Below are 15,003 nucleotides of genomic sequence, written 5' to 3'. Positions count from 1 at the left end.
TTTTTGATACAGAGGTTTAGGGAGTGGGGTTGGTTTTGGTCGTGAGAAAAAGTCCTGCTGTGACAGGAATTGAACCCACAATACTTTCCAACACCTGTTAGCTTATTAGCACAGTATATAAGACCTGGCCTGCCTAATTCCTGTCACAGTTGCTGATGTGTCGTTGATACGATGAAATATTCAACACTATTCTTGTGGATTGGTATATTCACTCTTTAGGTCATTCAATACATATTCTCTTTCATTATGAGTGAAAAATCAAGCGATATTTATTCAACTAATGTATTTATGATTTAAAAAAGGTTGTATAAGTACTGTGTCATGGCGTTTCTCAGGATAGTGGAATTGAATTGGAGAGGACTGGCTTGGGTAGTCACATTGTGGTTGGAGCTTGGATTGTAAGGGCTTTTGGTGTACATTTTTGTTATTTATATTTCAATGTTCATATTTATGATTGTATTTTAAATTTTGAGGTGTGGATTTCTGTGATGTACAACTGTAAATATAGTGCAACTTTGTATTTTTAAATTGTATAAATTTGTTAATATTTTTAAATAGTTTTAATATTTTAATTGAATTGTATTTAAAATGCTTCTATCAATCTTATTTTAGCTTCACTGCTGCTGAGATTGTGTAATAACAGAGATCAATAACACAAGCTATATTATATATTACAAATTACTTAATTTTGTGTCTATGCGTACGTAAATTTATATTTAATGATTACTGGTAATTTTACATATTTTATAATTGTGTTTTTGTTTATGTAATTACAATATATCACTTTATGGAGAGACTTCAAATGACATGGTATCAGAAGAAGAACAATGGCATTTGGCATCAATTTTAGGATTGTATGAGAGTATGAATAGGGTAAAGCTATAGTTTAATGTCAGCATTTGATTTTATTTAATTTAGGGCCCATAAAAAAAATACTAGTTTATTACTCTACCTATCTAGGGCAGGCTGGTTGATATTAGTCTATGATCAATCAACTGATCTGAATAACAGTTGAGATTGAGATATTGTATTCCTCCATGTTATTGCATTCCATATCTTTAATCAGAGAAATAAATAATAAAAGGATTGTTGCTACACTCTGGTAACATGGAAGGTGGAAAAAATCAGCGATTGGACAGTTTCTATATACAGTAGTTTCACATGCTGCTTGCGGAACCATTTTCCACCAACAAAGAATAGCCTTTTTCCTGCATCACTTTATTTATATACTTTTATATCTTGCATAAACACCAGCGGCAAAACAGGAAAATACAAAAATACTACAGTACTTTCATGCCTCACTATCCATCACCAGTCCGTCTCTTTTATCGGAATGGGAAAAGGATCCAATATTCCAAAAAAACTTCAAAGTTTACATACATTTATAATGTCATTTTACGGGGCCTTAGCAACAGTATCCATTACGATTGATGTCGATTTCATCCTCCACTCTAAAAATTGCTGGTTTGGAGTTGGTACAGACGTGGTCCCTTCTTTAGTAAAAAATTCTGATTGTTGAGTGATGATATGAAGTTCTCAAAGTCAGGAACATTGATATTTGTTTCCTGTAACAAGATAAATGGAAATATTAAATTAAAAAATACTCTTCAACAACTGAAATGTATCTAGAATTTGCACTGACTGAAATGTACAAATCTTTGTAAATCTACAGTTCTCTAAATCGATACCATATGGCCTACCTTTGCTAATGTTCGCATCTGTTGGACAGTGAATGTATTGTTACAGGTGCGTTCGGCAAGTTTGTTCATCACAGCAATAAACTTCTTTGCCTAGGACAAGATACATTTAAATCGGTTTAAAACTACAACAGAATTAGATGAGTACAGTATATTATAACATATACTACTATGATTATTTACCCTCGTAAGGCGAGACATTTCTTATACCTTGTTTAGCGAACCAGCCGACTGCAAATATTGATGATTTTGAATAAAACTAAAATTTTATTTTTGGACAATTAGCGCACCCGCCACCACAAAAAAGTAGAATTTCAGAAAAAAATAAAAGTTTTAAAAATTTTTATTACACCCTCTGCTGCTTTGAAATCTCCAAAGACAAAAATTGTATATTTGTTCCTAATTATATAAATTTGAAGCATTTAACCATCCTATTTTACATTCACCAATAAAATATTATTTTTATCTTCTCCTCCATCTGGATGTTTCTGGCAAAATTATTTGCTAAATATTAAAGAAAACAAAATTTTATTTTTATTACACCCTCCTTCAATGATCTTTAAAAAAATAAGTATGTGAACCAGGATAAAAAAAAAGTCTCACCTAAACAGAATTGAAATTTTCAATAAAGTACAAAAGGAACTAGAGTGCAATAATTCCTAATCTGTGTCTGAATACTAAATATTACTCTCAGGGTGTTTATGGGTGATGCCATCATTTTCTTTTAAGCTCGATGAGTAAGTTTCAGAATACTTTTTTGCATTCCTTTTTAGTTTTTGTGTAATCCTGCTAAATGATAAATACACAACCATACAGTATTGTACATGTTTTCTCTATAAATTAAAAAACTGTAACAAATAAATGATTTACCTGTGACTTGGTACTCATTCCTGATCCATGCTGTGATCGAGCAAAATCCATGAATCCAAATTCATCAGAAAATGTATCAATCATGCTGTTGGAAAAAAAGTGCAAAAACCTGCTATTTCTTTGTGGCATGCATGTTGTTTTTTTTGGAACCCTGTGTTGTAAAGGGGGAATGGCCGAAAAAAACATAGTTATTGACTTTGATAATGAAAGTGGCTGCCTGTAGCTGTTAAAACAGGGATGGAGAATATTAGAATGTTGGGTAAGGGAATGTTAAAAAGATTCTAATCCTTCTAATCGCTTGTAAACATACTAATTTTCCCTCTATTCTAGTCACAGCACATAGAAACTGTGTATTATTCATATACCATTACCATTAACAATATTTCTAAGATTTGATGTTTTATCATGTATAGAACGTAGCGCCTTGATCGATACATTGCTTTTGTACATTCGATAGAGCCCCATCTGGCTCTTCTCAGTTCAGGTAAAAAATTACCTGAACTGAGAAGAGCCAGATAGTCCGAAATCGTTTTCAATAACAACTTTATGTTATTTTATTAAAACCTAGCACCTCCTTTCATACTACTTGCAGCGTCACAGGGCTGTACCGAATGTACAAAAGTAATGCATTAATAATATATTTATACTTTAGTGTTTAAAATATTAATATAAAATATCAGACAAAGTGATATAAAGAAGAAAAATCACACAAATCTTCATTTAGATAACAAAAACATGATGATATATTTTTCTACATTGTCTTACAAACAAGTGAGTCTCGCATTATTTCCACAGTCAAACACCTATGAAACAAATACTCAGTTCCCTGATTTACCTATATTTCATCATTTCCACAACATCGGCAGCATCTTGACCTGTGACCTTTTCCCGGAGTTCAAGCCTGGCTCTAGCCTCAGCCAGCCTCACCAAGGACTCAAGCTGCCGGGTTGTTATTGGTATGCTATCAATGCCATTATGTTGTTTTCGTAACTCAAGGTAGAAATTCTGAAAATGTAAACAATTTCCCCATTGAAACTGCATACTTTGATATTTTCCTTCTTTTTTTTCATTTTCCATATTTTCAATCTTTTTACTGAACATTATAATAAACTGATCAGCATAAATATAGTGTATTGGGGTAAAATCTAAAAAAAACTCTCCAAAATGAAATGAAATGAATGGAATTGCTCATTCAACATATTGAATAAATATCAGTGCCAAGGTTTTAATCCACTTGGTTCTTCCAGGTAAGAATCTACCAACATCACTGCTGATTTTTATAATAAATTAAATGATTGGGTTTTAGCTAATTTACAGACTCAAAAGTTTGAGTAGAATTTCTTTTCTTTTCAATTTTTGTTAAATTTAGACAAATTTAGGGGGTGGGGGCCAGGATTCCCCATATTGTAAATCCGCCACAGGTTTTCTATATTAATTCAGTATTTATTTGACAACCGAATCTCTATCAGATCTATTCGTACTTTCTAACCTGTATGTATATTGAAGATGTCCAAGGTTGAAGCCTTTGATAATTATTAATAGTAACGTAAAGAATTTACTATTTGATACACTTTCAACATAAACTCTAGAGTAGTAGAAGTCATGAAAATATTCATGAAAAAGAATTAGAAGGGATTAATCATGAGCGGTCAGCTTTATTCACAACTCTCGTGGGAAAAACACATGAATGATACTGGATGAATATATACGTTTAATAATTTTTATTTATTTATTTTATTATTTTTAACTACTGTAGATATTAAGGGCCCCTGCCAGGCCCGGGCCCCGGGGCAATGGCCCGGCTCCTCGGCACCACTGCTGACGACCCCCAAGTAGTGTTCGACAACAGTCAGACAATTTCCCCCCCACCCCGACCCTCCACTGACCTGGAGCACGGTGGCAGCATCTTGTGACAGCTTTGGATGCACATATTTCCTTGCGTATGCAATATACTTTCGAAGTAAGAACACAGGAATCGGATCTAGTGTTTCCCCTCTCATGTATTTAAGTCTTTCCGAAAGGAGACGCTCAGCTTCATACAACCTCTTAGCTTCATCGTCGTTATTGTTAACAGTTCTTTGTTGTGTTTTCCACTCCCCATCAGAAAACCTGACAGAAGAACGAATGAAAAATAATCCTAATATCAAATTGAAATACTTTTAGGCATGGAAAAATTTGGATATAGATATACGGGACCTACCATTTGATTGATTGATTTATTGACATAAAATTTAAAGATATTTAACATTTTTATTGTACATATTTAATCAACTTTTTTTCTCACTAGTTATTAGGCTTGAATAAAATCAGAACCAGAACTTATTGTTATTTAAATCAAGATAAAATATTGCAGAAAAATTTAAAAAAAAAAAGGTTCTCATTTCTGGCATAACAAACCTTTTTCTCCCAGCATGCATTGCCATCACATGTTCAGACAACATACTGTCCATTTGCTCATCTGGTTTGTCCACTAGGATGAAAACTAGGTCAAAACGTGACAACAAAGCACTACCCATCCTAAATATAGGGAAAAAACATTAATATAAAACTTCCATAGTGTCTGTCTTAATCTAAGAAAATTAATAAATTTAATATTTAATTTGACTTTTTTTTTCATACTTAAAGAAGGCTTTCATATGTAACAATATAACAATAAGAAAATCCTCACCAAATTAACCGAGGCATAGTACTGATCCTATACCCTCAAATTGACTATTAATATACAATACAAATTTCTGTATTGTATTTATTGTAAAAAAAAATTTTATTCCTGTATTAAACATATACAAAACAGCAGCCAATGGCCGTAAGTGTTTGTTTAAAAATAATCGATGGATAAAAATAGAAATACAAAACTATAAATTAAGGAATTATCATAAAATGTTTCGATCTAAGTCAGTAGATAAGTATCAAATTCTATTTATAATTGAAATTTTAGGGTTGTTTTCAGATTTCATCCCAGACAACTTCGCAGATTGAAATAATCAGATGTTTAACACAAAACTTGTTAAATTTGTTGCCCAACATTTTAGAGTATGAAATTCATTAATTGATTCTATATTTCTTACTTGAGATTTTCCGAGACTGTTTTGGCTTTGTTATAGTGACCTCCGACCGGGTTTGCAGCTGCTAGAATAGCAGCCCTAGCTGGTAGATTGCATACTATTCCTGCTTTAGCCAAACTAATGCTTTGTTGCTCCTAAAAACAAGATCAAATATATTACATTTGTTCCAAAAACACAAATTGGTATTGTTATATTTAAAAGATCGTAATATTTATAATTATATACATATATTATTTATTATATTAATGAATCTGATACATACATATCCTTAAGTAAATATTTTAATACTCTTCACTTAATGGTATGACCTTTTACGACTGCGGTGTTCACAGGTTGAAATGATAAAGTTCTGTTAGAATAGTAGCGTATCATACACTATGTAGAAATTATTATACAAAGGTTAGAATAATGCAAGAAAAAAATGCTACAGTGATATAACCAGTATATCTATGCACGTACACATTTAGCTGTGCATGCAGTATGCATTAGCACAGCAGTGCAGTTGAAATGGTACGTACGTTTACACAGCAGTACGATGAATAATGTCGGTGTCGGTGCAGACAGGTGTTTACCCTCTCATTTTACGCAGACATGCGTTGCAGTTCTAGGTGTAAAAACACTAGGCTAGAATTCATTGCATTTTGCAATATGCCGGTTGAATTGGCCATTTGCATATGAACCTAATCCAATCCAAAAATCCAACCCAATATTTGTATAGCACCAAAATCTAGTTCCCTATTCAGAAGCCTAAAAAACCTAATAAAACTTCAAAAACCTAAAAAAAACAAAAACAAAACATAGCAAACATTGCACTAATGAAAAATGAGTGCACAGTTGGGGATAGGTAAATAACATTGGGAGATGTAGTGATGATGTCAAGATTGACTTAATATTATTTATCAGATATCAAGAGTCAGATTATTTACCATGGCTTCAAGAAGAGCCTGATGTTGACTACTCATCTTATCAAACTCATCAATACAACAGCAGCCTAGAAAATAAACAAAACATTTTTCAATCCAAACCACTTATTGTGGTCTTTGGTTAAGAAAATTAAAATTCATGTTGTTTCTATCCACCAAGGGGTATGAGTGCTAATATGCTGATTTACTTCATGCACCAACTTATTTAATACCAATGACTAGGGTAATAAAGTGAAGCACTCATAAGAATTAGTTGTGTAGCCTAACATAATATACAAATCAAAAATAAACTAAATTTGTAAAATTAAAATTCTGAGTCTAAGCTGCAAGGTAAGACTTTTACCTTGGTCAGCAAGTACAAGGGCGCCAGCCTCCAAAGCATAATCTCCTGTACCACTTTCTTTTGATAAGGTGACGGTGAGGCCTGTGGCGGACGTTGTGTTTCCACATACGTACACGCCTCGTGGAGCTACATTTGCAACTGCTTTCAGCATCTGAAATACAATAAACATATCACACCAAAGAATTATATAATTATTTTTTTCTTTCCCTTTCTTATAATTGTTTTCTATTAATAAACACAGAGAAACGACAAACAAGATTGAAATACAAGCATTGGATTACTCAAAAGTAAAAACAAATTTACAGTCGGGGAGCTCTCCTGTCTATCTCACCTGACTTTTTCCGAGCCCAGGGTCACCGACTACAAGGATATGTGAATTGCCTCTCACTGGGATACGATTCTAAAAAAAAAGATGAATTGTCAGTGAGGGCCGGCTTAAGTAACTTTCTGCATTTTTATGTAACGGTAATTAACTGTCTTTTAAATGCTGCTGGTGTTTGTTAGCAATCAACCCACCACCCCTTCATTAATTAATTTATCTATTAATGCAGGCATCCATTGATTCACCTCTACACAAACAAGAAATATATCCATCCCTTAAAATAGTAATTATAAAAACGAATTCATGGATCTTTGGATTTGCACATAAATTGAGATTTCAAACCTTGTCATTAACAAACTTTTGTGTTCCTCCAAATAAGCCAAGTAGAAGCCCTGCCTTCACCATTTCATGTCCATATATGGCTGGACACAATGACCTATGGACACAGAAAAAAATAAAATAATTGTTTAAAAAATGATTGAGTATAACAATGCGATTTATCATCTGGGAGAGTCTTCAGGACGTTGTGAAAATATTTTACAATGCGACTGTTCCTCACCGCAGACCTACTGCATTGGCAGTAACGCACACAGATCCAACGTGACAACAAATCGCGTCAGGCTGCATCATACAACCCTGTCTGAGTTGGGAACAGTCTCACAAGACAACATATATTATTCTCTATATAAATATCAGGATACATTTACACTCATAAAAATCGATCAGTACAGAAATTTGCAGACTGGGTCCGAAGTCTAACAAAAAAGGTCAGGGCTGGCGGAACGTTTTTCAAAGTGGGGGGCCCACTAGTAAGATGAATGGGAATATGAATGGGTTAAAATTTAGGTTCCTAGATGGCGGGAAATGAGCTTTCCCAATTTTGAGCTAGGTGTCTTTTAATGACTTAATGACTTAAATACCTGTTATGTGTGTATACATATATAAAAAAAAGAATAGTTGCATACATGTTTTTTTTCTCATGAATCGATAAACTCCAAAGAGAAAGGGTGGTCCCCTCCCCCGGGAAAATTTTGATTCCTAGATGGCGGGAAATGAGCTTTCCCGACTTCTGAGGTGTCTTTTAATAACTTTTAAGTCCTTCAAATTTCAAGGTTTTCCCCCCTCTTGAAAACAATTCCAAGAATCAATGAACCCCAACGAGAAATGCGGGTTCGAGTTCTCTCGGGGAAAATGTTGATTTCTAAATGGCAGGAAATGAGCTTTCCCTACTTCTAATATTGTTTTCAAGGCCTTTATCCTTTATTCAGATAAAAATATATATTAAAAATTACAAACAGACAACCAAACGACTGTATATGAGTGTATTACAATAATTGCTCTGTCAGGGACTGGATAAAATTCTCTTTCCCCTCCCTCTCCTCCTTCTCTCTTTCCTTGTATTTTTTTCCCATCATACAAAAATCTCCATAGACATTATATATTTTCTGCCAAAAAGTGAGGGCTCCTGGTTCCGCCGACCATGCAGTCTTAGCTAAGAGACATCTAGAACTTCCGGTTGAATATCATTATCTTGATTATCAATCGGTTAACAATCACTTTTCTAAATGGTGGAAGAAATGAGGAATTGTTCAATTCTACAGCACAGTGTAGCTAGCCAATCATCTACTTACCCAACAATTAGCTTGAAGAGATCATCCTGCGCTTGGATCTCTTGGATGGCATACAGCTCTTTGATGGTGAAGTCTGAGCTGGAGCTGCTTGATGCTGTGACACCTGCTAATGACTTCTTAGTACTTTTGGTATTTGTTACACTGTTAGCATGGAGGTACAACAGAAACATACATTTGTCTTTGCTGTGCCTCCCAGTCCCTAGAACCATGAGAATCATGTTAAAATATGTGAGAGTTATAAAAACTTTTAAACATGTCTAAATATGGTCATGATGACATCACATCATGAATATATTTGGGCATACAACATCATTGAAATGTCTCTCGCATTAGAAATTCACAACATAAAAACACTCATTTTAAACTCTTCATTCAATGGTATTATTTGGTACGTCCTGTCCAGACTCAAATTTTATTTGACAAAAACATGTAACATGCCTAAATATGGTCATGATGACATCACTTCATGACCATATATAGGCACATCATGACTATGTATGGGCATACAACAGTTTTTTTTGTCAGTGGGTGTGGACAGAGCCTAATAGGAGTACCAAACTGATTTTGGCCATTTACCTATCGAAAGTAAGTTGAATAGGGAAAATATGGGAGCCCTTTAAATCACTATAAAACAGCTAAAAGTATTTAGCTACAAGGGGTCCAGGAATCCATGAGGTATTAGCTGGACACAAGTGGTCCTAGCTATAACACTTATTATAGTATTCAGAAGACCAATAATGGTAGTAAACTATCCTATATCTGTTAAGTAGCAATGCTATATAAATATTATACACAATGTAGTTTATGCTATGGTTTCCTATACGCCCTGAACTTTGACATTGTCATGCAAACTTCAAATTAATAACAAGATGGCTTATTGGATGACTTACGTTCAACAGCATCTGACACTTTGATCACCCCATTTATTGTTACGTTGTCACCAGGAATACAGCTGTCCACTGAAGTAAAAAGATATTTTCATGAGATTAGTATCTAAATACAGTTTGTGTATATAAATCTGGTACATAAAGTAAGATTACCGGTACCTAAATCATTAACTAGTTCACATTCAATGGTCCTCGGTATCCGGCCTGCTTCTCGTCTGTCATCTGTCATCATCTCTTGAACTTTGATCATCTGCCAGTCCACCGTCTCTGTCAAAGGTGAACTCCTTTTTGGGGTGAAGGAACGTCCCTTACATTCTGTGACCAAGCACTAGCAAAACAAATTGAAAATACAGTATAATGAAATTTCATAGGGGTGATGTTTTGCCCTACCTAAAATGTTATCATCGTACACTTGCAAGATTTTTTCACAAATATTTGAGTATGTAATGAGTATTCAGTGGGATAACACATCAGGTAGGGCAAAATATCACTCCTATGAAATTGAAAATACTTTAATCATACCATTGTCACCAAACTACTGTTGTTTAATTAATTTCAATGTGTTAGTCTTCATTATTGTTATGACTACTATTATCAACATCATCATTATTGCTAACATTATCGTATTATTACAGTTGCCATAGCCTAGCATCGTAACATAATAATTATTGTCATCACTGCCGAAGGCCCCTAAATTGCTCAGCTCACTGGCTTGCCTTTGAGCTGGAAGGATGATGTAAATAAATAAAAATAAATAAATCACATAATCATTATCATCATTTACTATCATTACCATCCACTTTGACTGTAATTAGATTCAATACTAGGGGTGGGGTCCCTTTTCAACTTTGTTGGTTCATAATTTTGTATTTTCTTGTGGAAATAATGAATTGTACAGTACAGTACTGCATTCATGCCTATCATTATCATCATAATCATTGTTGTCATGATCAATGAAATCATTATTTCATCACCACCCCCATGTTGTGAATAATTCACTAAGAAAAATAACCTTTGTAGGCAAAGTGTACCGTCCATCTGGCAAAGTCAAAACCTGGACATCTCCGCAATGGTTACACTGGAATGCCATTCGAGTGCATATCGGTTTAATATTACCAACTCGAACAACTGTGCCCTTAACAGCAGAAAATCGACCTGTGAGCAAATTAAACAAAATCAATGAACATTACATTACTGTATGGCTTTTCCACTATGCAAGCAATAACTTTTTTTTTCCAACAATCAGATCTATCATCTATCTATCTCCTAAGATCTATGACCTTCATGATATTATTAATGACGAAAGATGTGTAGGAGTTAAAAAATAATTTAATGGAGTGTAGGAATTTGAAGAAGAAACTTGAGTTTGAGGATGAATAGAGATTGGAGGGGGTTGGAGGAGAGGAAGTTTGAGGTTTTGCAAATGACGACTCACCGCAATAACTAGCTTTTATGTTCTTAAGCTGAGTAACAGGTTCATAATGTAATATTCTGAAACATAAATTCATACAAAATACAATATATTATGTTTTTTTATACCTTGTTTAGCCAACCCACCACCTGCCAATATTGAAGGAAAAAAAAAATTATTTTTGGCAAATTAGCGCACCCTACCCAGCGCAGAAGCAGACAACCCCACCAGGAACCCATTTATACTCCTTGGTGAAGAGAAGCAATGTAGATATAAGTGCCTTGCTCAAGGACACAAGTGGAATGCACAGCCAGGGATTGCAACCCAACCTCATGGCTGGGAACGATGGACCGTTCCATTATTTCATTGAGGATATGCTGCTGTTTTACCCCATCATACACGGCCTGCATATTGTTGGTACTGTATTCAGGCACCGAGTTGATTAATGCAATCAATGGAGTGACTGCTCTAGTTTATAAAAAAAATATTTACCATATATTATTACTTAATAATCTTAATAAAAATGCATACCTTGCATGAATAATTGGCAGGCTAACAATTATTGAAGGCGGTTTTAAAACACTGCCCTCAATATCTCCATCTGTGTTGGACTGGTGTTGGAGAACAGCGGCTTGCCCTTCAAGATCTTCAGTCAAAACCTGCAAATGGTGAATGAATGTTTTGATTTCATAAAAAATATAAATACAGTAGCACTTTCTTCAGTCTAACAAAATTTATCGAAATACAAGGTGATGAAGCTAACTCAAGCTTGTGCTTTAATAAATTTTGTTACTCTGAAAAAGGTGTTACTGTATGTATTTCATTTGTATTTCATGTTACTGACTAATATGTCTCCAACTTTTATTTTTATAAAAAAAAGAAAAAAATTCATCACCTATTAAAAAAATTTATGCAAAATTCACAGGCATGAGTTGCGAGTGTGAATTTCAGCCTTGTATTGACTTTTGTTAATCGAAGAGTGCTATTACATTTAATTCTTTAATATAAGAAATTATTACCATAACACATTTTTATACTTTTCAAAATTTGTTTCACACTTTCAGGTGAAACAAAGAATAGAGAAATTTTATCAATTTAGTGTTACAACAAAGCTACCTGGTGAATAGCTAGACCAAGGCAGCTGATAATTTTTTCAGGCATGTCACGGAGTTCGATGCCCAGGTCAGGAAGGCCATTTTTGACTGCCTCATCCTGGAGTAATTCTTGATAGCCAATGCAAATGCAACCATTTCTCTCAATTCCATCCTGTTTGATTTTTAGAATAAAAAAGATATTTTGAATCAAACTCCAGTAACCCACAAATAAAATGATATCATCCTAAAATACACAAAAGGATGGCAAATAGATCTGGTCGGTAAAAATGTGTGTAACATTTAATTAAAATATCAGTATGTCACTTACATATTATACCATGTATTCGGATGTGGAAAGTCAAAAATTTGGATCCTGAACTGTCTCTCTCTACAAATACTAGCTAGGCTAGTCCTAATTAACTTACAACGGTTAGCTTGCTTTGGATAACACAAGAACAAAATGGTACTAGAATTTCTACATTTTCTACAGCATTCAATCAATGTTGGTTTCAATAATTATTTTCAAGATACGTTTAAATGTCATATGGCCCTGCTGCTGTGCAACAAACAGTAAGGCTGTGAAAACGCACATGGCTGTATATGATGTCGAATCGCCGAGCTGGTGGTTCGTAAAATGGTATGTAAAAATATGGTAGGAGGTGGGAGAGCAATCCAAATTATAAAACAGCTAAAAGCTTTCAGCTTCAATGGGGGAAAACCTTAACAATGAAGAGGGATATATATATATATATATATATAGTTAAAGCAATCTGCATACAATGTTGTTTTCGCCAGTATGAAGGGCCTCAAATAGGCCTATGAATTTTCTGTTTACCACTCGGTGAAGCCAAAGTTAATAAATAGCAGAAAATAGAGCAGCTTCCCGATTACAGTAGTGCAACATCCGTTTGAAATGCAGTGTGAGTACAGGGAGAGCAACTTTACCCCGTCTGCACGGCAGCCCTATATTTCAATAATAAAGGCGCCGCTCTAGTTGGTTTATTTCCTGTGGTTTCTTAAATAAGTCAAATTTTACCCCGCTCGCGGGAGGGCGGATGTTTAATCAATTTTAATGCAACAGCTCATTCTTTTGCTATTTAAGTTCTTTGGTAAAGCCACTCAACTTTCATAAACATTATTATGCATCTTTTTTTTTAATTGAATTTTAACAATTACTCAGCAAAGTAACCATTACAGCAACGTTTGGTAAACATTATAGTTGCTTAAGTTAAACATTAAGCTGAATTTCTGTACTACTGTACTGTATATGTTGCTGTCTGCCTCCATCGGGCAACACCGCCAGTGTTTTAGCCAGGCCAATGTAAACATTGAAAGGGGTTCAGGCCTATATTTATAAATGAATGAATTGATAAGATCAGAAATTGAAATAAATTAAAATTATTGTCAGATTTAAATCTGGAATAAACACACAACAAAATGATTAGAAAATACCCTAGGCCCTAAATCAAGTTTTATATTATATTATATATGAAATCATCAGAGATTTGCTCCTATCTATATAAATATGGGCATGATAAGTCAAGTGGAGGCGCGGTGGAAGGCCTACTAGACCAAATCCAGCCCACCAGGCTTAGGACCTAGGCACCAGGTATAGCCTCTTAGTTAGTATAGGCCTAGGTTTGGCCTAGTAGCCACCTAGTCCTAGCCTCCTAGAGGCTAGGCCTAGATATTATTATTATTACCATGATTTTTATCTAGGCCTAGCCTAGGTTTAGTTTATCCTCTATTAATAATCACATAGGACCCTAGCCTAGGCTAGATGTTTAAGTAACCTTACCTTTAAATACTTGTCATGAAGAAGGTTTCATTTGTTAGACTTGGGCCGAGGCCTATAGAAAACAAAAACACATTTTAGACCTCCTACTACTCTAGGCTAGACCTAGACCTTTATTTTTATTTATTTCATTTATAATTCGCGCGTACGCCGCACCGCAGATGGAAGACTAAAAATGCACATGTGCCCTCTATAGTTGCTAAATAAAAACGACGAGAGATACACCGCTAGGTGGCGCTAAGCCGGTCTGACTGCGTTAATTCATGATTCAATAATCAAGGGAAATTATAGTTTCAGGGTGAACGGGAACGGGAAGCGATTCACGCTTCACATACTGACATGGACTGAAATTTTGGGGGGAAAATGGGACAATTGAAGCATGAAATGAAAAATAGAGCGCATAAGAGAAATATTAAATAAATAATATACCATTCCGGCGTTATTAACTTGTCCAAACTATCATTGTAATGTAATTAATGTTAAATAATAATAATAATAATTTCAGCATTAATTACCTTTGGCCTAAGCCTTGTAATGAAGAACCTACAGATACTGTACTATATTTACTAGGCCTATAAATAATCGCCCAAGAGGAATATCTTTTGTGTTATTTCCCCTTAACGTCGTTTTTTTAATTGTCCTCTAATTCCTCCATTGTCTAAGTTCCCCTTAAGGTACAGGTAATAATAATAATTAATTAATTAATAATAATCATTTCATCCTTAATTACCTTGGCCTACTTGTAATGAAGAACCTACAGATACTATTTCAAGGCCTATAAATAATAACTAGCCCAAGGGGAATATCTTTTGTGTTATTTCCCCTTTGTCTAAGTTCCCCTTAACGTACAGGTATTTATAATAATTATTATTATTATTACTATCATTTCGGCATTACATGTAATTAACTTGGTCTAGCCTTGTAATCGAGAACCTGCCGATTACTATGCCTAATATTAATAACTA

The 15,003-nt window shown here is 34.4% G+C and overlaps 1 protein-coding gene across 1 annotated transcript; it reads right to left on the bottom strand.

Moving 5' to 3' along the window:
- Nucleotides 1-78: 78 nt before the first annotated feature.
- On the bottom strand, nt 79-12,415 carry LOC117105696 (DNA helicase MCM8-like; the record flags this gene model as incomplete). The annotated part of the gene is given in 18 exon segments (XM_033246925.1): nt 79-1,565; nt 1,701-1,790; nt 2,568-2,652; nt 3,403-3,572; nt 4,454-4,676; nt 4,965-5,084; nt 5,636-5,766; nt 6,559-6,623; nt 6,899-7,049; nt 7,230-7,298; nt 7,563-7,656; nt 8,852-9,050; nt 9,742-9,810; nt 9,898-10,066; nt 10,751-10,893; nt 11,174-11,229; nt 11,681-11,808; nt 12,266-12,415. Coding segments are annotated over 18 exon segments (2,226 nt in total), but the record flags the coding sequence as incomplete, so codon positions are not given.
- Nucleotides 12,416-15,003: the final 2,588 nt, after the last annotated feature.

This window comes from Anneissia japonica, unplaced genomic scaffold (genome assembly GCF_011630105.1).
Source record: "Anneissia japonica isolate Jap-2015-1 unplaced genomic scaffold, ASM1163010v1 scaffold287754_len4335492_cov202, whole genome shotgun sequence".
Classification (NCBI taxonomy): domain Eukaryota; kingdom Metazoa; phylum Echinodermata; class Crinoidea; order Comatulida; family Comatulidae; genus Anneissia; species Anneissia japonica.
Note: the sequence above shows the minus strand (reverse complement) of the source record. Positions and strands in the feature narration are given on the sequence as shown.